Source organism: Dermacentor andersoni, chromosome 5 (assembly GCF_023375885.2).
Source record: "Dermacentor andersoni chromosome 5, qqDerAnde1_hic_scaffold, whole genome shotgun sequence".
Classification (NCBI taxonomy): Eukaryota; Metazoa; Arthropoda; class Arachnida; order Ixodida; family Ixodidae; genus Dermacentor; species Dermacentor andersoni.
In genome coordinates, this window is record NC_092818.1 from 198,504,988 (window position 1) to 198,529,998 (window position 25,011).

Genomic DNA, 25,011 nt, shown 5'->3' on the forward strand with positions numbered 1-25,011 from the left:
AAGAAGGCGAGGGATGCTCTGGAACAGGGTGCTGTTTCACCAGGACAATCTGCCAGTTCGTACATTGGCCGTTGCGATGGCTGCAATTCTCTTCCTGTGGTTTCCAGCTGCTTTAGCAGCTGCCCTATTTCCCTGATTTGTGTCCCTCGGACTACTGCCTACCCACTGATGAAAAAGCACTTTGGTGGAAGTCGTTCACCTTCTGATGAGGCCATCATGGATTCCCTAAAAGACTTTTTGGAGGAGCAGGACTAAACATTCTACCAAAGCAGAATAATGAAACTCCAGGAGTGATGGCACACGTGTGTGGTCCTCAAGGGAGACTATGTAGAGAACTGACTGCAAAATTTCAACCCACGGTCACTACGTCTGAGTCAGGCCCTAAACTTTTCAAGCGCCCCTCGTAAATACAGTGATAGATCTAGAGCTAGTTTGTTATCCAAAAGTTGGGAAAGTAATTCCAACCTAGATTTTTGTCTTTGTGTCATAAAGATGGTATGTCATTAGCTTGCGTTAAATTAGAGGGTGAGACTAACGTGGAAAACTTGTTAACTATGAACCTTACAGACTTTATCTGAACACATTCAAGACTGTCAATGTTGCGCTTAGTATAAGGGTCCCATATGATGCATGCATATTCTAGTTTTTTCGTACAAGAACAGTGTAGCAGTGGAGTTTAACATTAATGGGAGCAGTCATAAGTTTGTTTCAGGACATAGAACTTGCGGAAGGCAGATAAGCAAACATAATCAATATGAACATACCAAGATAGGTTAAAAGTCAGTGTCACATCGAGATATTTATTGCAACTTATTTGTTGTAATGGTAGAGACCTTAATAAGTAAGTACTATATGAAAGTAGATTTTCTTGCCGAGTTTCTGGATGGCATGCACGTTTGCTCGTGTTTAGTAACGTTCCTCTTTGTTTGCGCAATTCATGTATATTACCAAGACTAGTCTTGAGGTTGTTGTAATTGCTAGTGCAAATAATTTTTTTTAAACAATACACAATCATCAGGAAACAATCTAATTTCTACACTAGGGCTAACAACATCAACAATATCATTGATATACAGTAGAAAGAGCAAAGGGCCAAGCTCACTGCCCTGTGTTACACCATATGTGACTGGAAGTCCATCTAAGTATTGTTTGCGATTAGCTAAGTAGACTGAAATCCAACAAACAAAAATTTTTGGATTACCTATTGATCTAAGTTTGCAATTCGTTTGCCGTGACGAACTTTGTCAAAAGCTTTGGACAAATATAAGAAAAGCATATTTATCTTATCGCGTCTATCCAGGGTTAATGCAAAAATATGAAACAATGTGACGAGCTGAGTTATGGCTGAAAACCCTTTCCTAAACCCTTGTTGAAACTTAGTCAATATAGAGTGCTCTTCCAGGAAAACCTTGTTAAACTGTGCCCGCTTAAACAGTAGTTTCATCTTAAAAGTAACAAAGTCAAATCCCCGACTCAGCGGTCATTGAACATAATGCGTTTCGTATCCACATAAACCATACCAGCTTATTGCGTACGTATCGGTTAACACGTAGTGTTTCCACTATTTGTCATGCAATCACGGCAGTATGACCCCATCGGGCGACCCGGCAGAACAGGCTTCAGAGATTGGAATGGCCTCCAAGTGCCCTGTGCATGTGAAGCCACATCAACATCATTTCGGCGCCGTGTCGAAGAGCGGTGTGGCGTCTTGCAAACTAGGACACACGTCATGCCGAAGCTTGGATAAAAAGCACCGGGTGCTCAGCGTAGAAAAAAAATTGGACATCGTTCGTGCTATCAAATGTGGCACTAAGAAGTTGGTGCTGGCACGTAACAGAGATTCACCGCTGGCACGTAACAGAGATTCACCGCTGACTATAGTGTGTGGCATATAGAATGCGAACAAGTTGCTCGGCAGCACTGCTGCTACCACGAAGAGATGTTGGCTACGAGTTTCAACTTATCGCCATCATCGCCTCTGTTGCCAAAATGTTGCCTAACGACAGTGAAGAGGATGACACGACAAGCGACAGCACGGGCGATTCAGGCCCGACAGTGGCAGAAGCTGCGCGTTACGTGAGCCTCATGAATGCAGTCGTCGCAACGAGAACAGCACCCCGCAATAAAAAAGGCGCCCCGCGACTTCTGCAGCACCACCGCACCCTTGCACGGAGAATATGCAATGCCAATGAGGAATCTGCCATGTTAGTGCTTGCCGAAAAGAAAAGGCTGGCTGAAAAGCTGGCTCGCAGCTTCAGTAAGTTTGAGGCCGCTGTCATTGCTGCTAGCCTCCTGCAACATTAAACGGAAATCGCGCTTTTGTCGCGTGAAGCGAATAAATACTGCATCTTAAAATTTTTGTGCGCAAACAAACAGGGACGAAGAATAGGAGCAACACAAGGACGAGCGCTTTCTAACAACTGGTTTAACAACATTCTAACAACTGGTGACAACTGGTAACAAAGCGCTCATCCTTGCGTTGCTCCTATTCTTCGTTTCTGTTTGTTTGCGCACAACAAGCTTTAAGATGAATCTGTTCCAACTAGGCCGACTCGCAGTTGTGCTTAAATACTGCTTGTTCTTGCCCTTTCATCGCACTCACTCTGAGTTCCGTTTTTGACAGGTAACTGGGCGATCTCATGTTATTTCGGTTAAGCAGTACTACTGTTTAGTACATACTTTTACCGAGCTTCGGCCAGCTACGATTTAACGAGGTTTCACTGTATATAGCAAAAATTATGCTTACATCGAACAAAAATAGTAGCGACTCCCGATATATGGAACGACAAGCGGCGCAAAAGTGCCCCCAGATGTTGGCTTTCCCTCGCGGTGGCACGGCTCCATCCGATTGCATCCACCCTACCGTGACTGGGCTGCGTCGGGCGAGCCGTCGACAGCCCCCTGCAAAAAATTGTCCTGGCCCACCGGCAGCGCTTTCTCAAACAGCCAGTCAGAGGCTCTTGTGCCCTCGTCTTGCAAGATGGCGCAAGTGTGAGTTGTCTCGCTGCTTTTCTGGTTCATTGTGTTTGTGCCTTGTGGGCCTCTCCTGCAGTGCTGCCGTGATGAAACGGCAGAATTGGCTTTTCGTTGTTACGCTTGAAATCATAAATTGGGTCGAACGCGGTGAGAAGTCGGATAACCCCGCAGTGTGCAAGATTCCGAGGAGCACTCTCAGCACGGTCATCTTGAAGGGGGAGATCAGGGCTGAAACAGACAAACTCGCAACCCGATACCCATGGTTCCTGGTGTGTACGCACGGCTGTGTACAAGTGGTTCATCCGAAATTGCTTCAGATGTGCTGTTTTCCATGTGGCCGGTGATGACTGTAAATTCTGATGAACGCGACAAAGCGATTGCCGGTGTTGCTGAAGTTTGGAGCGAGCTGTCAGAATTTCCAGAAGCGGTTGACGAGTCAACAGTCGACGAATTTAGGAGTGCAAATGGTGGTGTTGCGACCGCGGGAGAGCCCGAAGACTAAAGACTACATTGCCGACATGGTACCTAGCACAAGCGAAAGCGGGCACAAAGAGGAAAGCAACGGTGGTCCTTTGCCCACATTCTCTGAGGTGATTGGTGCACTCGCACTAGTCCGGTGCTTCTGCGCGAGTGTGGAAGGTCGCGGCCTCAGCTGCTCCGACTCTTTAGACAATGTGGAGCAGTGCCTGCGTCGCAAGTAGCGAAATTGCCCGTGCAGAAGAAAATGCAAGACTATTTCATGCAAAACTAAGCTAGTTTCATCGATAAAGGGATTTTATAAATGGTATGTGTTTTTGTGACGTCCAATTCTTTAGCAGGCTTATTTCGAATTATGCCCTATATAGAACTGATAGGCTTTTTTTGTAAGTTAGTGGACATATTCGATTTGAGCTGCATGCAGCATCGCAAGGCCACTGCCTATCATCCGCAGACCAACGGACTGACGGAACGGCTAAACAAGACCATTGCTGACATGCTGTCTATGTATGCAGACGTCCAGCATAAAACATGGGATCAAGTCCTGCCGTACGTTACATTCGCGTACAACACCGCCATTCAGGAAAGAACACAATTCGCACCGTTCCGTCTTGCCTACGGGCGCGAGGTCCAGACCACGCTAGACGCAATGCTCCCGCACGACACCGACGCATCACTTACTTTCGACGCTGAGCTACTTAACACGCAGAGGAAGCTCGTCAACTCGCGCGCATACACATCATGAAGCAGCAGAGTACAGACACACGACGCTACAACCTTCGACATCGGCAAGTTGAGTACCAGCCAGGTGACCAAGTCTGAGTGTGGACTCCAATCCGTCGCCAGGGCTTATCTGAGAAGCTGCTTAGTAGATACTTTGGACCCTACAAAGTGATACGCCGCGTTAGTGAAGTCAACTATTAGGTCATTCCCGACGGTGCCGCGTCGCCTCGGCGTCGACAGCACCACTCGGAGATAGTGCATGTTATTCGCCTCAAACCGTATTTCGCGCGTTAAGGCGACGCCAACCCGATGTCATACGACTTCCACACTTCCACTTTCTTTTAGTAAGCATCGTAGTTTAGTAAGCATCGGGGTCTATGCTTTTCTTTTGGCGGGGGAATAATGCCGCTAGGTGTAACACGCCAGCGCTGAGAAAGAAGTGACTGGAACGCGCACTCGGCAAGAGGTGGGCGCTGAAGACGAAGAAGTAGTAGAGGCTGAGGGTGCCGGCTTGAGTTTTGTGTACGCCATCTTGTACAGCTGTCTGTCTCGCCGACGCCGGGTGCATCTTCATTTGTCTTTTCGTGACAATATAATGCTCGCCACTGCACTGCCCACTTTAAGCCTGATGACATCGTGCTTCTTTGGAAACTAGCATGGCGAGTTGGTCTTTGTGAGAAGCTGGGGCCGTATTCTGAAATGTTCGCCTTCCGCGAAAGTTTCGTCGCCGCGAAAGTCACATTCAGTAAACCAAGCGACTGCTTACTCGCGATGTCAGCTTGCACAACCAACATGTGCACTCGAACGTTTCACATCTCATGAAAGATCGCACCCAGTGAGTGCAGAGCGGCTCGGGTGTGTTGTTTTCGAGTGTAGTGACCGCATTACGGGTTCTGCACACTGACTACGTTTGGTTACGGCCGCTTTAGGTAAAATTAATTGAATAAGGAAGTGTGAAATGTTTTATTTTATATGAATAAAGATATATCGCCACGAAACAACGCATGTAAGACGCCACCAAAAAGGCTACTATAAACTACCACCTATCGTATCTCTACTACACTCCACCACCAACCAACATGCAAGAGATGCCAAAAGACATGTTCGTTTATTCAATATATGTCGAGAGCACCCATCGACACCATGACGTTAAAATGACGTAGGCCGGAACTACTGGATGGCGCTGTTTATTTTCCGGTTTTTCTAAAATCGGCAATCAGCGCGCGCCGTTGGCGGAGGCGTTGCCAGGGCGATAGTTTTGCGGAAGGCGAACGTTTCAGAATACGGGCCCTGATTTCACCCTACTCAGGCCCTACTGTGTCTTGCGTCAAGTGACAGACGTGCCCTACGAGTTGCAACCTCTCGATACCTCCACACTGCGGTCCTCCTCTGATCCTCCTCAGCGGAGCCACCCCCCCCCCCCCCCCCCCCCAGGACACTGAAATTACGAGAAGTAGGCTATCTTTCTATGCTGCGGAAAAAATTGCAAAAGTTGCCAAAAGCCGAGGTGGGTTTTCTTTTGGTCGTGGGGCATTTTTTGGGATATTACGGTATACACTATCACTAGCTTCGCATGTGTACTTGATTGCTTTATGAAATTTCAGAAGGAAGCATGTAGTCGTGCTGTGTGTATATCTCAGTATACTGACTCTTAGCCTTGTGCTGCGTTTTGTTCATCGTTATGAAAATAAGAAAACTGGGAATTATGAGGTCATTTTTAAGCAGTGCATATCAACCGCAGCTTATTTGCTTCTTATAGTGAGACCTGTGTTGTGTGTGCAGTACGGCACTCCCCCAGAAGGACCTCCTACAGGTGGCCGAGTGCCTCTGCAGCAGAGCAGTATTCTCTCCATGGACGATGAGGAACGAACCTCAGACAACGAGTTGGTCAGTACTGCCCCTGCCTTTGGCATAGTTCTGTATAGTAGGATCAGAGCATGTCTACACTGTCTTTGCTAAAAGTGTGATTGTGTGCGACCAGAGAGCGATGTCAAGAAAGAATGAATAGGGGCGCTGACTTCCAATTGCCCCATTTGAGCACTTGAACCTCACTATAAAAAATCATCACTAAACACAATGTAATCCTCAAAAAGATCCATGTGCTTAAAATCTAATTTTAAAGAATTAAAATTGTCCTTCCAATGGATGTGGTGTGCCCACTTAGGTTGTGATCATTGTACTTTGGTATTATTATTATTATTATTATTATTATTATTAAATAGTGCAACATGTTTTAGACCCTTGCCCATTTTTGTTGCTAAAATACCGGGTGCACATTAGACTTCTACCTTGTTTAGGAGCTTTAATGCCATTTCTATGTTAGTTTTCCGCTTTGGACACACAGAAAGTGAGCTCGCATTTGATTAGGAGACATGTTAGATGTGGACAAATAATGTCAGATGAATTGGTGTAGAGTTTTGGAATTTTTTCTGCATCTTGTTTATTTCAACCTGCCAGATAATTAGATCAATTTTGTTGGTCCCGTCGAGGTCCAAGTCAGCTATAGTAAATGCGATGTCCCATAGTAGAGGGCGACACATTTCATGACGCAGTTGATGTTTGTTTACTGGCTTTTGCAGACGCAGTTGGGTGACAATGGTCCTTTCAACAATATCTGGAAGCTCCTGCGGCATCCTGCGCACTTGGCAGTGTTCCTGCATTACTTGCTTTCGAGCCAGATGAAACCCTCCAGCCTGGTCAGTGTGTGCAATATTGAAGCGAGCAAACAGTTTGGGCTAGCAGGGCTTGCGGTGAGACAGTCTGGGTGTGCCGTACTGACAGGCTCGGCTAGGCACAAGCCCCTGTCGATGTGTCTGAATGAGTGCTAAGGGGGCTATTATCTGACGGTTTTAGGTTCTATGTCATTCTTGTTGCACACAGATTAGCTGAAGGAGTGCAACCATGTTTAGGTTCATTCTACGTTGTGTGTCTATAATGAATCAAAAGTGTGTGCCATTGTCTCGAGAATGGAACAGTGGTCTTTCATTATTAGGGCAGAAAACAATGTTTAAAACAAAAGCAGAAGTTATCGTCCACCTGAATGTAGCATAAAACTGCAAAGGAAAACTTTACAAGACAATTTGTTATGTGCAAACGGGGACGACACTGCAACAAAGACGACGAGAATTGCACTAAACCAATCGTAAAGTATGAACCAGCTAGCCCACTCTTTGAAGACAGTGCAAGCTTCGCGTTGTCACCTAATTTAGCTTTGCTCTGCAATCTGTTTCTTTTGTAGCTTCATGCTGCTCTTGGGTGGATGATATTTCTTTGTCATGAAACCTTCCTCTGCCTAGAGGATTTCTGAAGAACTGGTTTGCCACAATGCACAGTGTATACCATGTTTCACCAGCAATTACAAATGGCACCACCATTCCCTCCCTACAGTATCGACATTTTTTGTGCGCTGTTGCACCTACTCCTGGTTTGTAAGTAGTGGAAAGTCAAACCTTGGGGCATAAAAAATAGAGATAAAGCTACATTTCGGCTCCTGCATGGGAGCCTTGTTCACAATATTGTAGGCAGGATTGGACATTTGCCTTGAGGCAGCCTTGAACAATTGAGCAATGTGCTACATGAAATGATTGACAGCAAGAGTTCTGCATAGCAGATCACGGTAAAGTGTCCACGGACAAGGACAGAGTGAGGAGAAGACAACACAAGCGCTTACTTCCAACTGATCTGTGTTTACAAAATTGCATCATATGAACACTTTCCTTCATGTCGTGACAAGACCAAAATGCCGAAATCGGGTGGCCATGCTTGGAAAATTAGTTTCTTTGGACGACAGAAAAACGGAAGGTGCGCTGACACACGACAAACCCACCTTTCTAACTCAAATCTGCATCAGTTATCTCCCTAACAACCTGTTACTTATTTTTGGCTACTATCTTATACATGTTGAACAAAGGTTTACACAGCTTCTTGTTCTTTATTCCACACTCATGACAATGCACAGAAAGATTCCCATCGCGGTAATTGCCCACCTTCGTTCTGTGTTCTGGAAATCTTTCATTCAAACACCTTCCAGTCTGACCGATACACAGTCGCCGACCGTTTATTCGGACCTCACGGGGACTGTGGAAATGGCCGAATAAACATGTGCCCGAAAAAGCAGATTAAGAAAAAAGAGAAATCCTTTATTTCCACGCACTTATTCGAGTTTGGCAGTAGGCTTGAAGAAAACGTGAATGCGCCGTTGCATGCTGTTCCGTTTACGCACAATCGGATAAGCCTGAATTTCGGAGAGGGTCGTACGGTCACTCTAGGTGGCTGAAAGCACAGTCCCTGCGTTTACACGCTGTGCATGCGATGTCAGCATAGCACATGGTGCATCATCTTCCAACTCTGAGTCATCGTCTGGCGCTGCAGCAGAAACCTGACGAATGATCTCACCGTCGTCGAGTTCTACGCATGTCAGTACAGCAGTGTCAGCACCTGTGAAACTGTCAAATGAGACGGTGTCCAGAATCGCAATGCAACCACTGCGCAGGTCTCAGCAGAACATTTTCGGCATCAGTAGGGAGCACATTGGAAGGTGACAAAACCTAGGCCTTCCGGTACCCGCTTACCGGCATTCCCCAGCGCAGTCTGCGCGGGCATTGTCGGCACCATTAGACACTTGACGCGAGGTTTCCATATGCCGCGTTGGATCACCAAAACCTCAACACAGCACACAAAGCAAACACCACCACGCTGTCACGCCGACACCAGTCACACAAACAAAAAACGTGGCCTACTCGCAGCGTTATGCAAGTCGTGCACAAAGAAAGAAACAAATCAGCTGCTGGATTGTCTTGACATGGCTTACTAAGGTGAGACTGGAACTGCTGTAGCCACTCTATCGGACCAGGCAGAAACGATGATGATGATCGTGGATTTGCAGTAGTGCCACTTCATGGGGCAGCAAGGAAGCTTCGTTCAAAACAAAAATGGCGTTCAGCAAGTCGAGCTATGCACCAGTCAAAGTCGGTGCATGGTGCTCTTGATCGAGTTGGCTCCAGGAGTGTCCGAAAAATCAGACGAGAAGTTGCAAGATGTCCGAACTTTCGGCTGTTGTTATACATTATGGTCTATGGGGAGAATGGCGGTGCCGCGAAGGAGACCAAATAATCGAGCATGTCCGAATTTTTTGAGTCCGAAAAATGAATTGGCGACTGTAGCTGGAACCACACGATAAGGGAACTTCATATACCATGCAAGACACACATGTTACAAAAGGATCACAATATTTGACAGTGCAAGGCCCTTTCTTTTTCTGGAAGGGATTAGTCAGTTGGCGAAGTTTCCCTAGCTTCTCAGGGGTGGAAAGCACTACTCTGACATTGCTGTGATTTCCTATCTTTCGTAGGCGGTTCAAGGTACAATCGAACTCAGTTATATCGAACTCTCAAAAAAACTCTTATCAGTTCAATATAGGGCTTAATTTGATATAAACCTGCCAAGGAATTGGGCGTCATAAAAGCACGTACCATTTATAAAAGCACTTTATTGATGAAACTAGCTTAGTTTCGCATGAAATAGTCCTGTATTTTCTTCTGCTGGGGCAATTTCGCTGCTTGTGACGCTCGCACTTCTCCACATTGTCTAAAGAGTAGGAACAACTGAGGCCGCAACCTTCCACATTCGTGCAGAAGCGCCAGACTAATGCGAGTGCACCAATCGCCTCAGATGATGTCGGCAAAGGATCGTCATTGCTTTCCTCATTGTGCTCACTATCACTTGTGCTCGGTACGATGTCGGCAGTGTAGTCTTCATTTTCTGGCTCTCCCGTGTTCGCGACACCATCATCCGCACTCACAAACTCGTCAACCATTGATCCATCAACGGCTTCCGGAAATTATAACAGTTCGCTCCAAACTTCGGCGACACCGGCAACGGCTTCGTCGCACTCATCAGAATTTTCATTCACCACCGGGCACGGAAGCCAGCACGTCTGAAGCAATTTTGGGTGAGCCACTTGCACACAGCCGCCTCGACGTCGTCGTGCGTATGCCACGGGAATCGGGTCGCAGGTTTGTCTGCTTTAGCCCTAATATTTCCCTTATTCTTCCTTCAGGGTCGTGCTGGGAGTGCTCCTCGGAATCTTGTACGCTGCGGCGACATCTGACTTCTGATTGTGTTCAAATTAATTCATGATTTTGAGCTTCATGGCAAAAAGCAAATTTTGTCACTCTGTGCTAGCCATCACGGCAGCACTGCGGGAGAAAGCCCATAAGGCGCACACACAATGAACCAGAAAAGCAGCGAAACAACTCACACTTCCACCATCTTGTACGACGAGGGCACAAGATGGGTTGTCTGAGCAGGCGCTGCGGGCGGGCCAGGATAATTTTTTGCAGGGGCTGTCGACGACTTGCACGACGTGGTGTGGTCACGAGGTAGAGCGGGTGGATGGAGCCGCACCGCCGGGTATCCTCGCCGCCACAAGGGAAAGCCAACTTCTGGAGGCACTTTTGCACGCGCCGCTTGATGTTCTCTATATCTAGAGTCGCTGCTATTTTTGTTCGATGTAAGCGTAATTTTTCCTATATATACTCATTGTAACTACCGTGTTGACTCGCATAATGATCACACTTCTTTGTAAAAAGAAATTGACGCAAATTCAGGGGTGCGGTCATTATGCGGGTTAAATTTCCCACGAAATTTTTTTTTTCATCCCGCGTTTGCTGCAGGATGACAACAGGTCAACAAGCAGGTGGCTGCCGCTGTAACACTGCGGGACACCAAAACAAATATGGCGGCCGGCGGAGCAAGCCAAACACACCGAATTTGATTTTTGTTCTTCTTGTGAGTACATTATGCGCATTGAAACAGTTTCTTCCGTATCAGTAACGAATAATATTGTTAATATCGGCAAGTTTGCGACAATTACATAGCCATGTCCACATTGAGGGGACAGAAACAGAGATGGGGGCGCGTAACTGCCAGTGACGTAGAAACACATGGCAGGCATGCTGCAGAAACTGCAGCATTTGTCTTCACTACTATACTAATACGACACGTTTTCGCTGAGGGTGGGCGAATATCTTAGCTGTGTTACAAGCGTCAGCGTATGAATAGGGTACACTTCTAACGTATTAGTTTAAACGTGGCCACTATCATTGCCGCTCGCAATTTCTTGCTTGCTCACGAGTGCAGACGAGAAGAATTGAAAGGCGCCTTTTTTTGTTGTTGTTGTCCAAAACCATTATGAAGCCTACAAGTAATAAAGCCAAGGCAAGTTTGGTTGTAGATTTTTTTTTTTTTTCATGGGAGTGCGGAAAGTGATGAAAGGAATAAAATTGGGCATCTGCTTAAGAATGTTTGGTGCTTGCAGACCGCTTGGTATGTCTTCGAGAGTCGTTCGCGTAGCATTTGACAGCATTCGACAGGCGGTAAGCGCAATGATCATTAGCTAGACTTGGCACATGACATATCGCTGCGACAAGTTCAGGTGCGATCATTACACTGGAAAGAAAAAAATATTGAATTTTGATGACAAAATTCAGGGGTGCGATCATTAGGCGAGTAAATATGGTATACCGTGTTCAGAAATTGTTCGATATACAGGATAATTCGATGTAAATGGGTTCGATATAGTCAGATTCGACTATATTGTGCATGTACGGAATTACTACAATATGGGATTCATTTCTTTCTTGAAAGCATCTTTCCTTTTTTGTTTCTTTTTTCAACTTCCCCTCAGCTATAGATACTAGAACATTGTCAGGATACCCTGCTGGCAAAAGTCATGTCACTTGCCTTTCGAAACTTCTTGCCATGGAATGAAAACAAGATTTCTTCATGGTGTTATCTAAGCACTGTCCAGCTATTGCTCCTTTAGCAAGCTTCGAATGGGATGAATGATAAGGTAACAGGGGTTTACACACCTTTGGATGGTACTGCTAGCACACATGATTGTTAGTGAGTTTTAGCTTCAAATCAAGGAACCATAAAACACCATCTTTTGGGATTTCATTCATTAATTTTAAAGGATTGCAATATTTTCCAAAAAGCGCTAGGAGCTGATTTATAGCAGCTGGAAAACCATCTTTGCTTCCTTGCATTAAAATTAAAAGATCATCCACATATCTAAACACATTCGCATTGTTAAAATCTTTGAGGCAGGGAAAAATTAGTCTGTCAATATAAGCTAAAAAATGTCGCTAAGAACAGGAGCTATGCATGAGCCTATACAGTTGAGTTGAAAAAAGAAACAAAACATGGAAGATGCTTTCAAGAAGGAAATAGATTCCGCACTATAGTAATTCCGTATGTGCGCAATACCTCGCACCTCCTAAAAAAAGGTAGGAAATCGTAGCAACGTCAAAGTAGTGCTTTCTGCCCCTGTGAAGCTAGGGAAACTTTCACCAAATGACTAATCCTTCCCAGATAAAGAAAGAGCCTTACACTGTCAAACATCGTGATCCTTTCGCAACGTGTGTCTGGTGTTGTATAGACCGTTTTATTGAGGGCGCCACCATTTTGCAATAACAGTGCCGTCTATCGTCCGGCGTAATGCTGGTATGTGGGATCGCGCTAGCGAGTGCACGGCAAACGTGCCGTTGACGACGAGTGGCAAGTTTTCGCGCTTTCCTTAGAGGCTTCAACAAGTTGTTTGGATAGAAAAACTTCTTAGCCTGTCATCACTAACCTTTTACCTTCGATATAGCCACAATATTGAATGGCAACGGCTCCAGATCGACTCCCGCAGCTCTACCCACAAGAAAGATAGGAGGCGAGTCAAATATGAACATTGTCGATACGTAACGCATACAGTGAAACTTCGTTAAACCGTAGTTGGCCAGAGCTCAGAAAGAGTACGTACTAAAGAGTAGTACTGCTTAACCGAAATAGCATGAGATCACCCACTCACCTGGGAACTGGGAACAAAATGTTTCGAACATACACGTGATGGCATCAAGCCTTGTCTGGTAATGCTGGCGGCAATACAAAGTGGGCACTTCTCTGCTATCACAGCGGCGGTGTGCACGAAGTCGCCACGGCTGAAGGTGCACTTCACGTTTGCTTCTGAGAGTTATTTTTACAGCCGAATATAGCAGAGTGGTAGCCTGTCGACCTTGAGTCATCTGACGTCGCAGAAATCTCGGACAGAACACATTAGAATCGCACTAATTAGCAATTAAACTGCTACCATTGCAAGCTGCCGCTGAGAGAAAATGGAATCTGTACATTCCAGTGCGAGGAGGAGAGTGGCGCCGCATACTGGTTTGATGCTACGTTCCTCCTTGCTGATAAAACATTATATATGGAGTTCCCTTATCGTGTTGTTCCAGCTACCGTATTTACACGATTGTAAGTCGACTTGAATGTCAGTCGACCCCCCCCCCCCCCATATCGCGTGACAGGAAAAAAAAAAAATGCCCGAGGGCGCATTCGATAATGAAAATTTATTGGTAGCTGGCATGGTCACCGGACTACTCGTTTTCACTTGTGCCATTGTCCTCACCAGTTCTGCTATCATCATCGCTGCTACTACAGTCCGACAGTGCATCGTCGTCCGACGAAATTCCACACTTGGCAAACAACCGCACCACGACATCTTGTGGTACAGCAGCCCACGCCGAATGCACCCAACTACACGCAGCCGTCAGGGATGCTCTTTTGACACGTCCGGTTGGCGTAAGTTCGCGGTCTTCTGCCACCAGCCACTCGTACTCACGGCGGAGCAGGTCCTTAAAGGGACACTAAAGGTTACTATGAAGTCAAGTTAAAGTGATAAAGCAATGCTCTAGAACGTCTAAGGCATCAATATAATCGCGAACAGAGCTTTAGTAACCGAGAAATTGAGGTAAATGCATGACATGATTTGAGACCCCCCTGCGACATTCCGGTACTAGCCCGATGACTAAGGCACTCCTCATCATAATTTATGTCCCTAGTACTCAACTACTCGTATTAAAGAGATCATTTCATTAGGTTATAAGACTGAAGAAAATGCTACTTGTCTACTTCTGTTTGATTCTAAGAAAAAATAACATTTTGACGTTACCCTTCAGTAGTATGGGTGGTCGAAAGGTTTCGTTTTCGCTCGACTCTGCGCCGTGCACGCTTTGAAATTTCAGCTGTTTCGTTATCGCATCGTGCTCTGCTGGTTCTGATGGCTCGCGAAACTTGCATTTAGAACAAGCAGTGAGAATGCCACGTCCATGTGATGTCGTGGGATGCGCAAACGGTCCACGGAACTTTGCCAAAGCCAGTTGCAGCAGGGAATCCACCGTTACTTACCACTATGTGCCAACAAATACGAGCTCAATGCCGACTTACTGAAGTCATGTGGAGTGCCTTTCAAAGCAATGCTGTCCCGTAGCGCTGTTCCGTCGGTCTTGCCTGCATTCTCCGAAGCGCAAGAACAACAGCAGGCCGAAGACGGGGCGGTGAGTTCGACATTTGGTTTTCACGAAGGAAAAGCTACAAATGTGCGAATATGTACAGCCATGACATACAGTTGCTGTCGTAGCAGTACACAATGACGCCGGCAGCGCGAGCCCTCAGCAGCAGGTCACGTTCATCAGTGCTTAAATAGCTGAAGTCGAGCCCAGCATCGCGAGCCAATGTGTCATCAAGGTCATCCATTGCAACGGGCGTCAAAGTTGCCGCCATAAAATAAAGAACCAGCTTATCGTCGTGCACTTTCCCTTACGCTAGCCACCATAGTTTCGCTTTCGCACTGCTGTCGGCTCAGTCTTGGCTCTGTTTCTGGCCACGCGTTTGCATTTTGCGCAGAAAAGCCGTAGCGCCGTCTGCGGGCGCCGTTTTACTAACCAACGGCGCAACGTCACTATGATACTATGACATCATCACTCCTCGATCGAAGGGCGGGCGATTTGAACTGCGCTAGAGGTACGCAGATGCTTCAGAATGCATTTTCTCTTAAAATAAGTCTTTTCTTCGCATGAAACAGGCGTTTCAATGTTTCTTGCATGGTATTTCAACAGTCCACATTGACTTAATATTAACCTTTAGTATCCCTTTAAAAGGTGAAGATTTGGGCTTGTTTCATGACCATGTCGCACTTCACTGGTAGGGTCCGATCACACATTTCAGCGATGTATGCCGCAAGCTTGGCCTAAAGCTCCGGAAAGCGCCCCGACTTTGGCCAATGGGAAATTTTTCGCTTGCTGTCACAGGTGTAAGTCAACCCGTTCGGAAACATCGAACTTGCGGCCCGCTGCGCAGAGATTTGTTTCTTCGGCGTAAAGGACGGTAGCCCTCTTGAACACTGCTGTGAACAAGCGCCGCATGTTTAGTGGGCCTGGAGCACTCATGACCACTGAGGAAGCATGGAAGTAGCACGTAGCCGACAGTCGAGTCGAACGCGTCAAACTAAGAGCTACAGGGAAAGAGAAACACTTTAGCGGTGTCTGCTCTTCTATGAACAATCGATACTCCCTGCAAGCACCGCCGTTCTGGGAGTGCCGCCGTGAATAGAACAGCTGCACTTCCATCAACTATCGACCCCCCCCCCATAAGTGTGTGCGCTGTAAAACTCTGAAAAATGTTGAAAATCCCTTCCGGAAAGCGAACAAACACGCAGGATAGCGAAAACTATGGATAAGGCCATAGAGCAAGCATAAAATTGTAACTACATTGTAGCTCCCCTGATATCTCGTTGGTCACGCTTTCTTGGCGGTGCCATGTTTTGTTTTCGATTGTAAGTCAACCCCCCCACTTCAGATTTCCAAATTTAAAAAAATGGGTCGACTTACAACCGTGTAAATATGGTATATCGGTCAGACTGGAAGGTGTCTGAATGAAAGACTTCTAGAACACAGGAGGAGGGTGGGGAATTACCGCGATGGGAATCTTTCTGTGCATTGTCATGAGTGCGGAATAAAGAACAAGAAGCCGTGTAAGCCCTTGTTCAACATGTGTAAGATAGTAGCAAAAAATAAAAACCAGGATGTTAGGGAGATAATTGAAGCAGATTGCGTTAGAAAGGTGAGTGTGTCATGTGTAAGCGCACGTTCTGTTTATATTTCGTCCAAAGAAACTAAGTTTCTGAGCATGGCCACCTGATGTCGGCATTTCGGTCTTGTGATGTCATGAAAAAGAGTTCATATGATTCAATTTGGTAAATACACGATCAGTTCGAAGCAAGCGCCTGTGTTGTCATCCCCTCATTCTTTCCTTGTTCGTGTGCGCTTGACCGTGATCTGCTATGCGTAACCAACTCACCAAAAAGTCAGTGCTCTTAGAGTTCTGCATTGTTTTGCCGTGCCGGGTGCTTGTGCTAAGCCTCTTGGGCACGAACAACTGGGTCTTGTCGAGCCTGAGCATGATGCCGTCGTGCATATTGACATTGCTGTTCCCGTCACCGCTCATCGTATTCACTGTGCTCTTTGGTAGTCCTAAATATCCACAGCCTTTCCATAGCGCTATCACAACACAAATGAAATCAGTTGCTAGGCAAGTTTTTCTTTTACATATGAAAGTGTAGTGATGTGTACGCGAAGTGTGACGTGAAGTGTGCTGTAGTAGTAGTGTCACCCCCTGCTTCATATGCTACAGTTGCCGCTTCCCTGCAACTGAAGCTTATGCAACTGCAATCTTACTGGGAAATGCATGTGATGAACGCTATGTGCATTGCATTGTTCGAACATGTCTTATCATCTGTCATGTGGTTTTGACACTTGTTTTGTGCTTTCCTTTATTGAAACGAATAGTGGGGTGTGTCTTGCATGCATAATTCCAATAGAGATGGGCACTTTTCATTTCCATTCATGGAATGCTCTTCTGTCGACTCTTCTATCGACGGAGATGAAGAAATCCGGGGATCTGAATCATACACAGCTTCACTGTAAAAATTCATCTTGTTGAATTGAGAGTCGGCGACACATGGCATAGCGAACCTGACGCTACTCCACTTTGGCACTCGCTCTTGGCCGTGCGTCAGGCAATTTGCAAGGTGCATTCGTAAGCAGCCACTTCTAATTCAACCATTTGACCATCTGCTTGTGCAGAAGTTTCCATTTATTGTCTCACAATTCCATCACGGCAGCAGTGAAATGTGGCTATATTGAAGTTGTGTATAAACATACTTCATTGTATTTCATGGACAAGAAATTATAGAAAGCTAAATGCTTTGTTATAACGAGAATGTTATATTGAAATTTGTTACTATAATGAAATATTTTTGAAAGTCAACAGCCTGGTGCTTTTAAAAGAGAAGGAAGGGAATCGTGGGGCCCAATTAATCATATCGTATAAGAAGCCAACAAAGACATCTAAGACACCATAGGGGAAATTACTTGTGCTTACTGCTGCGACTGGGGGTCCGAAGATGTGGAATATCCTTTCCTCCTGGAGAAGTAAGGGAATGTGGGGGTGAGCCTGATATCCAAGACATTTTACACACATTGTTTTACATATTTACAAGAGTTTCAAAGGAGTACAGAAAAATAAGCTCATGAAGAAGTTGTAGCAGCCAATCGCTCCAGGTGCCCATTGCTCTTTTTATCCCCTGCGTGCTTATTGTTTAGTTGCCTCCCCCCAATCCGGCATCAGGAGATGGATGACATCAGGTCCCACCAATCCAGAATTTTGTTGCCCTTTCCCTTTGAGGAGAGCTTTGTCGGAAACAAACGCACATCACTGGGCTTAAACAGGTGATGGGGGATAGCGCGCTGACCCCGTCTCCGGCGTGGACATGCCAGTTTGGGTGGATGACAGGTGAAGGACCGTCGCCTTGCTAATTTCCCAAGCCTCTCGTGATGGAGGTACTCCATTGGTGGCCATAAATCATCCCATTTGAGAACAATTTTGACAAGGCTGTTGGCCTGTTCCCCATAATCGCAGTAACCGTGACCTTCAGTAGTTGCGGGGTAAACGACCGATCACATTATGTATTGAATTAGAAAAATGATAAATTAATGGAAATGAAAACGGATGAAGAGACAGCTGGCTGCAGGTGAGGAACGATCCCACGTTTTTGCATTACGCGTGCGATGCTCTTACAAATTGAGCTACTGCGGCGCCGTTTTTCCATACACTTTGCGGGGGATTTATGTTAACAGTGGAACCCCGATTACACGACTTTCTCGGGACCGCGAAAAAGCGTCGTAAAATCCGAACATAAATTATGCCTATAAGAATACTATTTATTTCGTGCGACGGATTTACGAGAAACTTCAATGGAAACTACTAACATACTCTGCAGGGCTTGGAAACCCAAATTACTGAAAAAGTAAATGCGATAAGAATTAATGCTGCAGTACAGGTACCAATCATGCTTTATTCAACCGAACCTTTACGGCATTCCACTTCCCACTGTCGCGATTCCCGCCAGCCGGCGCGAACTTTAAAAAAAGTCGCCAAGTTTCCTTTGGACCTTGTTTAATCCGGAAACCAAGAGCTTTCGTTCGAGTTGGGCAACGTCCAAAAGGAGGTCCTCTGCGGCGTCGCGTGAACAGATGAAGTTCCGGATGCCAACTATGTGCCGTAGCACCGCCGAACATGGTAGGCACAGGCACGGCATCTGTCGCATCGTCGTTGTCCTCGTCTGATGTCGCAGTGGTGTCGGCACTAGGCAACGCCTCCTCGATGGCGTCATCCAGCGATACCTCGCCGCAGATCGCAACATTGTCATTGGCCTCCACATACTCGGCGAAGGTCGTGGTGAGGTTTAAACCCTCGAAATCGTCGGCGGCGAAGCCTGCATTGGCCTCGAGCGGTATCAAAGCTGTTGCGTCCCCATCTCTCGCTTAAAGCCACAGTGCTTAAACGAGTTAGCGTTTGTGCTTCGCAACACTGTGTTCCATGAACTGGCAATAAAACGCATGGCGTTGAGCACAGTGATCTTTTTTCCTGACTTGCTGCGCTCCATAGCCACTAGCCGACGCTGCACTAACTGCTTCCAGTACCCTTGCTTGATGCACTTAATGATGCCGGCATCCAGTGGCTGCAGCCGGCTTGTGCAGTTGGGCGGCAAAAAACGTTTATGTTCCTCAGGCTGGACGTATCGGGTGGGTGGCGCGGTGCATTGTCCATGAAAAGCAATACTTTCCTCGCCTTAGCACCCATTTTGTTATCCGGTTGCTGCAAAAAATTGCTGAAGAGCGAAGACGTGATCCACACCTTTTTTGTTGAAATTGTAGCTGCACAGCAGTTCGCTGCCGTGCAGCTACAAAAAATACCGCTCTCATCGGTGTTGAAAACGTCGCAGGGCTTGTAAGCCGCAATCATCTCCGGCAGTGACTCCATCCACTCGTTAACCGTCGAAACGTCCACGAAAGTGCTTTCTCACAGGAGTGGCTGTACACAATCCTGTTTCATTTTTTAAAGTGATCCAGCCATTCGTTCAATGCCTGAAAGTTGTCGATGCCCAGACGCAATGCCGCAAGGTCCGCCTTTTCTTTTAGAATATCACCATCAATGTTGATCGCTGAGCTCTGTGCTTGATGCAGCCACTTGACGAGAACTTTTTAGAACTTCTCATGCTGTCCTTCTTTTGCCGCTTTCCACTTGAGCTCGAACTTGTTGGCATTCTGCAATATCACCGCTTTGTTTGCCAGAATCGTCTTAAACGAAGATTCGGGTATCTTAAGGTCCCGGGCAATGCTGGCTTTCGTGGCTCCATGCTGCTGTTTCGCTTCCTCGATAATATTCAGCTTATTGCCTAGCGACAGAACTGTCCGCTTTCGGGACATCGTGCGTCATGTTGCTCCACACAACTGAAAACCTCCACTGAATGCTGTTCGCTAGGATCACAACGAACACGTGCGATAAACCTAGGCCTCTCCGCACTACCTTGTTGGTGATCTGCTGCTGGGAAACTGGAAGGAGAGAAACGCTTCCCCAACACAACGAGAGGCGACGCCGCCGAGAAGAGAGGGAGAAAATGATTGTGTAGAAGAAGAGGAGCTGTTTCAGCACAGCGGGCATCGCGGGCAGCTGTTGGTGGGGGGGAGAGAAACGCTTCCCCAACGTGACGACAGGCGATGCCACCGAGAAGGGAAGGAGAGAGTGATTGTGGAGAAAAGGCGGTGTCAAGCGCTCTGAATGCAGAGAGACGGAGCAAGGAAAGAGACCCGCAGCACTTTTTTTTTCTTCCACCGTTCCGTCCCGCGCTTCGTGAAGGTCGTCGTATAACACGGGTCAGGCGTAAAAGTGCGTCGGATAACCGGGGTTTTCAATGCATTGCTTCTATGGGGACTTCGCTGGGACTGCGCTAATCCGTCGTAAAACCCGGGTCGTCGCAAAACCAGGAGACGTATAACCGGGGTTCCACTGTATCTACTAGAACTAACCCTAGGAGTGTTAGTCAGCACCACCACTCACAAGCCTTAGCGGTGGATGTGGCATATCCTTTCTACCACAGGCGGGACGTGTACGTGATCTTTTTCGTTGAAGGCATCAATGTTGCCAGATTCAAGACCCTCGTTACGTGATGAATCGGAAGAGAACCGAGGGACCCGATTTTTATTAATCATATCATAAGAAGTTAACAAACAAAGACAGCAAGGACAACATAAGGAAAATTACTTGTACTTACTACTAATTGAATAAAGAAATTATAAACTAAATGAAAGTTGATGAAAAAACAACTGGCCGCAGGCGAGGAACGATCCCACATCTTCGTATTACATGTATGATGCTCTTACGTAAGAGCATTGCTCACGTAATGCAAAGACACAAGGTTGTTTTCCACCTGCGGTAAGTTGTTTCTTCATCCCTTTTCATTTCCATTAATTTATCATTTCTTTAATTCCGTTAGTAAATACAGTCGAACCCGACATATAGAACCCATTTACATCGAATTATTCTAAATATCGAACAATTTCTGGACACGGTATAGTTACAATGAATACATATAGCAAAAGTTACGCTTACATCTAACAAAAATAGCAGCGACTTCCAATATATCGAACGTCGAGCGGCGAAAAAGTGCCCCCAGAAGTTGGCTTTTCCTCGCGGTAGTAGGGAAACCCGGCAGCGTGGCTTCATCCAACCGCTCTCACTAGTGTGATTGCGCTGCCTCGGACGAGCCGTCGACACCCCCCTGCAAAAAATGATCCTGACTCGCCCGCAGCGCTTGCTTAGACAGTCAATCTGAGGCTCGTACCCTCATCGTGCGAGATGGCGAAAGTTCGAGTTGTCTCGCTTCTTTTCTAGTTCGTTGTCTGTGCCTTATGGGCCTTCTCCCACAGTGTTGCCGTGATGAAGCAGCAGAATTCGCCTTTCATCGTGAAGTTCCAAATCATAAATTGGGTCGAACACGGTGAGAAGTAGGATGTCCCCGTAGCGTGAATGATGCCGAGGAGCACTCTCCGCACGATCTTGAAGAGTAAGGTGAGATTAGGGCTAAAGCGGCCAAACTCGCAACCCAATGCCCGTGGTGCCCGACGCGTATGCACGGCTGTGTACAAGTGGTTCATCCGAAACTGCTTCAGCCGTGCCAGCTTCCGCGTGCTCAGTGATGACTGTAAATTCTGATGAATGTCGTTGCCGATGTTGCCGAAGTTTGGAGCGAGCTGTCAGAATTTCCGGAAGCTGTTGACGAATCAACGGTGGACGAATTTGTGAGTGCAAATGATGTTGTCGCGACCATGGGAGAGCCCGAAAACGGAGACTACATTGCCAATATTGTACCGAGCACAAGTGAAAGTGGGCACAATGAGGAAAGCAACGACAGTCCTTTGCCCACATCCTCTGAAGTGATTGGTACGCTTGCACTAGTCCGGCGCTTCTGTGCAAATGTGGAAGGTTTCGGCCTCAGCTGCTCTGGCTCCTTAGACAATGTGGGAAAGTGCATGCGTCGCAGGCAGCAAAATTGCTCAAGCAGAGGGAAGTGCGGGACTTTTTCATGCGAAACTAAGCTAGTTTCATCAATAAAGTGATTTTATACATGGTATGTGCTTTTATGACATCCAATTATTTAACAGGCTTATATCGAATTATGCTCTATATCGAACTGATAGGCATCTTTTTGCGAGTTCGACTGTACAAGTAATTTCCTCTATGTTGTCCTTGGTAGCTTTGTTTGTGGGCTTCTTATGAGATACTTTTAAAGTGTTACATGTTGTGTAAATTCAAGCAAAATATGGGATACACTAGACATAAGTAAAAACATAGTAGCATATTGGTTTAGTGGCCACCTGTAGCCACAGCGAGGAAAGAAAGTAATAAAGGCACCGGGCCCTGGATGAGTTTGGGCCGGTAGCACCTTCATGCGGCGGCGCCGCAAATGTAATGGCATGTGACGGCTGGGCACAGCAGGTGTTGCCGCCAGCTATATTGATTTAATATGTTCCGTCGTGTTTTTATGTTTTACGTTGCTTAAATGTCATGTGAAACCATATCTGATCAAACATGTTGTGTTTTTGGGTACATGAACAGTTACTAAAGCATGACTGAAGCAGGTTAGGCCATTCACTTCAATTGTTTTTCATCGTGGCCTCACCTGATGGAACAGTGGAAAGACTAGATATGTGCAGTATGTAGGAAACAGTATGTGCAGTGCTGAGCAATGGAAAAGAAATACTCGAAGCGCATGGTTGCCGGTGCTTTTTGCACCGACCGTAAGCACTGGGGGCACTGAGCCAATACATCATTGTATACAGTGAACGCGAGAACCTTTGCGATGCATTGCGACTGCATTCGGTCCCACAGCGATCACTTAGCGCTCACCTGTGGCGAAAAAAAAAAGGCAGAAGTGTGACCGGTGAAGCAGCTCAAGAAACTTAAAAAAAAGAGGGGGAAGGAGGGGCAGACGTGCATCTCCTTTCTTAGCCGATAATTTTTGTGCTCTTCACTTTATCTACATGATTACATACACGACGGTGTAATATGCACAGCAAAGTAACATCTGGAATATAACTGCTGGAGTTCCAAGCCTTAGCTTGCCGCGGGGAGCTCTGTTTGCTAGGTGCATTTGCATCCCAATTTGCACTAGTTTTTTACTTGATATTTTAGCTGATGCCATGAATGTGATCTACCTTGTACAAGTGGTGACCTTTCTCAAAAGCAGACACACGAAACTGTGTTTTCTGGTACGTCAGGCCTTGAAACCTGCAGTGCAAAGTCACTGGAAGCACCGTGGGCGCCTTAGTCCCATCGTCTGCTTCACATGCCACTGCTCTGACTGCTTCCGTTTGTGGTGCTGTTCGCCAGTGGCCAGCTGATGCCTATTGTGCAGAACTGGGAAGATGAAATGCTTAATGAATTAGAATTAAAAGTTGCATGCAAGTTTCAGGGAAGCATTCCAAAAATGTGATGATATTCAGGCTGGTCTGCCTAATAGGCCATCCAGTAGGGCCTGCATAACATTGCATCAAATTTACACAGTCAGTCACTTGTAATGCATATAATGAGCAGTTTGTGTAGAAATCATGCGTAAACACGTGTATGGAACTTGTTTCTCAAGTTGCTTAGCCATAAAACAGACAATAGTGAAAACTCTTTCTATAACTTTTTTGTTTAACAAAAACGTGTTTATTGTGTCTGGCAGCACTAACAGCGAGGCGGTGAACGCGCACACCTCTTTTTCGCTCCATGTAGCCAAACCAGTGAACAGTCGGTGTCGTCCCACTGTGTCTAGTTCTGCCGTGTAAAGTTCAACATGAAAGCTCGCTCCTTGTAACTCAGCCTTTAAAGTCTACAAGCACAAAATACAGAAGTTGAGCACTTCGTGGCTTTTGAAAATCTTGCAAGGTAATCACCTCAATCAAGAAGTGGGTGTTGGAATGCTTTCATAGAATCCTTCAGTCATAACTTGGCATTTGTAAGGTCCTATATTTCTACTGTTCCTTTTTTTTTTCACTAATCATATCAGTTTGCCAAATATGCTGTTCAGCCAGTGGTGCGGAGCAGTCTGTTGTTGCTTCTTACGTTTGGACATGGAAGTGCAGATAAAGCAGTGTGAGTAAAACAGTGAAAATCTTAAAAGCCAATTGGCAGTGTTAAAGTGCTAGGGGAGTCTAGTCCCACGCAAAACTTTGTGAAGGAGGTGTAGACTGTGTATTGAGTCTCTGTGTGTCTGTGTCTCTGTGCAGCTGTTTCTGATAATCACGAACTTGTACAAGCTGGGCACTGGCAAGGAAATGAAGAAATGGGCCTATGAGATCACCTCTACCTTCCTGGTGCAGAATGCGGTGAGGCAGCGCTCTCTCAATTGTGAAAACCACTGCATTCTGGGCATGGCTTGTACTGCTTTTGGCCTACCGTGGACATCTTGTCACCAATATAAGGGCGTAAACTTGTAACAGGACACGTGAAAGTGCTGCAAGTCCCACAGTGTGCTTGTGCACTTCGACGCTTTCTTTTTAAAGCGAAGCTTTCTTTGCTTCTTCCTTCGACTTTCCCAGTGCTGCTGCTGCTACTGTCTGGCACATCGCATCAGAGGGGTGGTTCAGAGCATGTGTATACACGACAGGAGTGAGGCAAAGAGGAAAGACATGAGCTGCCCCACGTCAAATGTGCACAATGCCCTCTGGAGCTTTCTGCGCATCACCATATTACCTTCTTGACAGCTGTAATTATCCTTGACCCCCGCAAAACCATTGCATAAATTGCAGCACTTGCCTTTCTCCTAAGGTGCAAGTCCAGAGGGAAGCTAGATAGAATAGCAGAGAGGAGAGGGGAGAGGAGGCAGAGAATGGGCAGAATCGATGCAGTCACGAAACAAGGGAATAACAGCCTTTTCATTCTTTGCTCACAGTTCCCATACAAGGGGGGCGCGGGGTGACGTGAGAAGACAAGGAAATGCTACTACTGTAGACATGAAAGTGGTTGCAGGCAAAAGGGGTAAATTTAAGTTGAACGTGCAGTGCGGTATGCTTCTGCTATGTCTGAATAATAAATACCATGCAAATTTGTCAAGCGGACAACTTACGC

The 25,011-nt window shown here is 46.3% G+C and overlaps 1 protein-coding gene across 8 annotated transcripts in view; it reads left to right on the top strand.

Annotated features, from left to right (window-relative positions):
- Nucleotides 1–25,011, top strand: part of LOC126531831 (rho guanine nucleotide exchange factor 11-like) — a 251,734-nt gene that overhangs the window by 69,042 nt on the left and 157,681 nt on the right. For all 8 annotated transcript variants that reach the window (XM_050179572.3, XM_050179576.3, XM_050179571.3 and 5 more), the window contains 3 exons: nucleotides 5,959–6,063; nucleotides 6,756–6,872; nucleotides 24,171–24,269. In XM_050179572.3, the coding sequence (XP_050035529.2) occupies nucleotides 5,959–6,063; nucleotides 6,756–6,872; nucleotides 24,171–24,269 (321 nt within the window). The remainder of the gene's footprint in view (nucleotides 1–5,958; nucleotides 6,064–6,755; nucleotides 6,873–24,170; nucleotides 24,270–25,011) is intronic.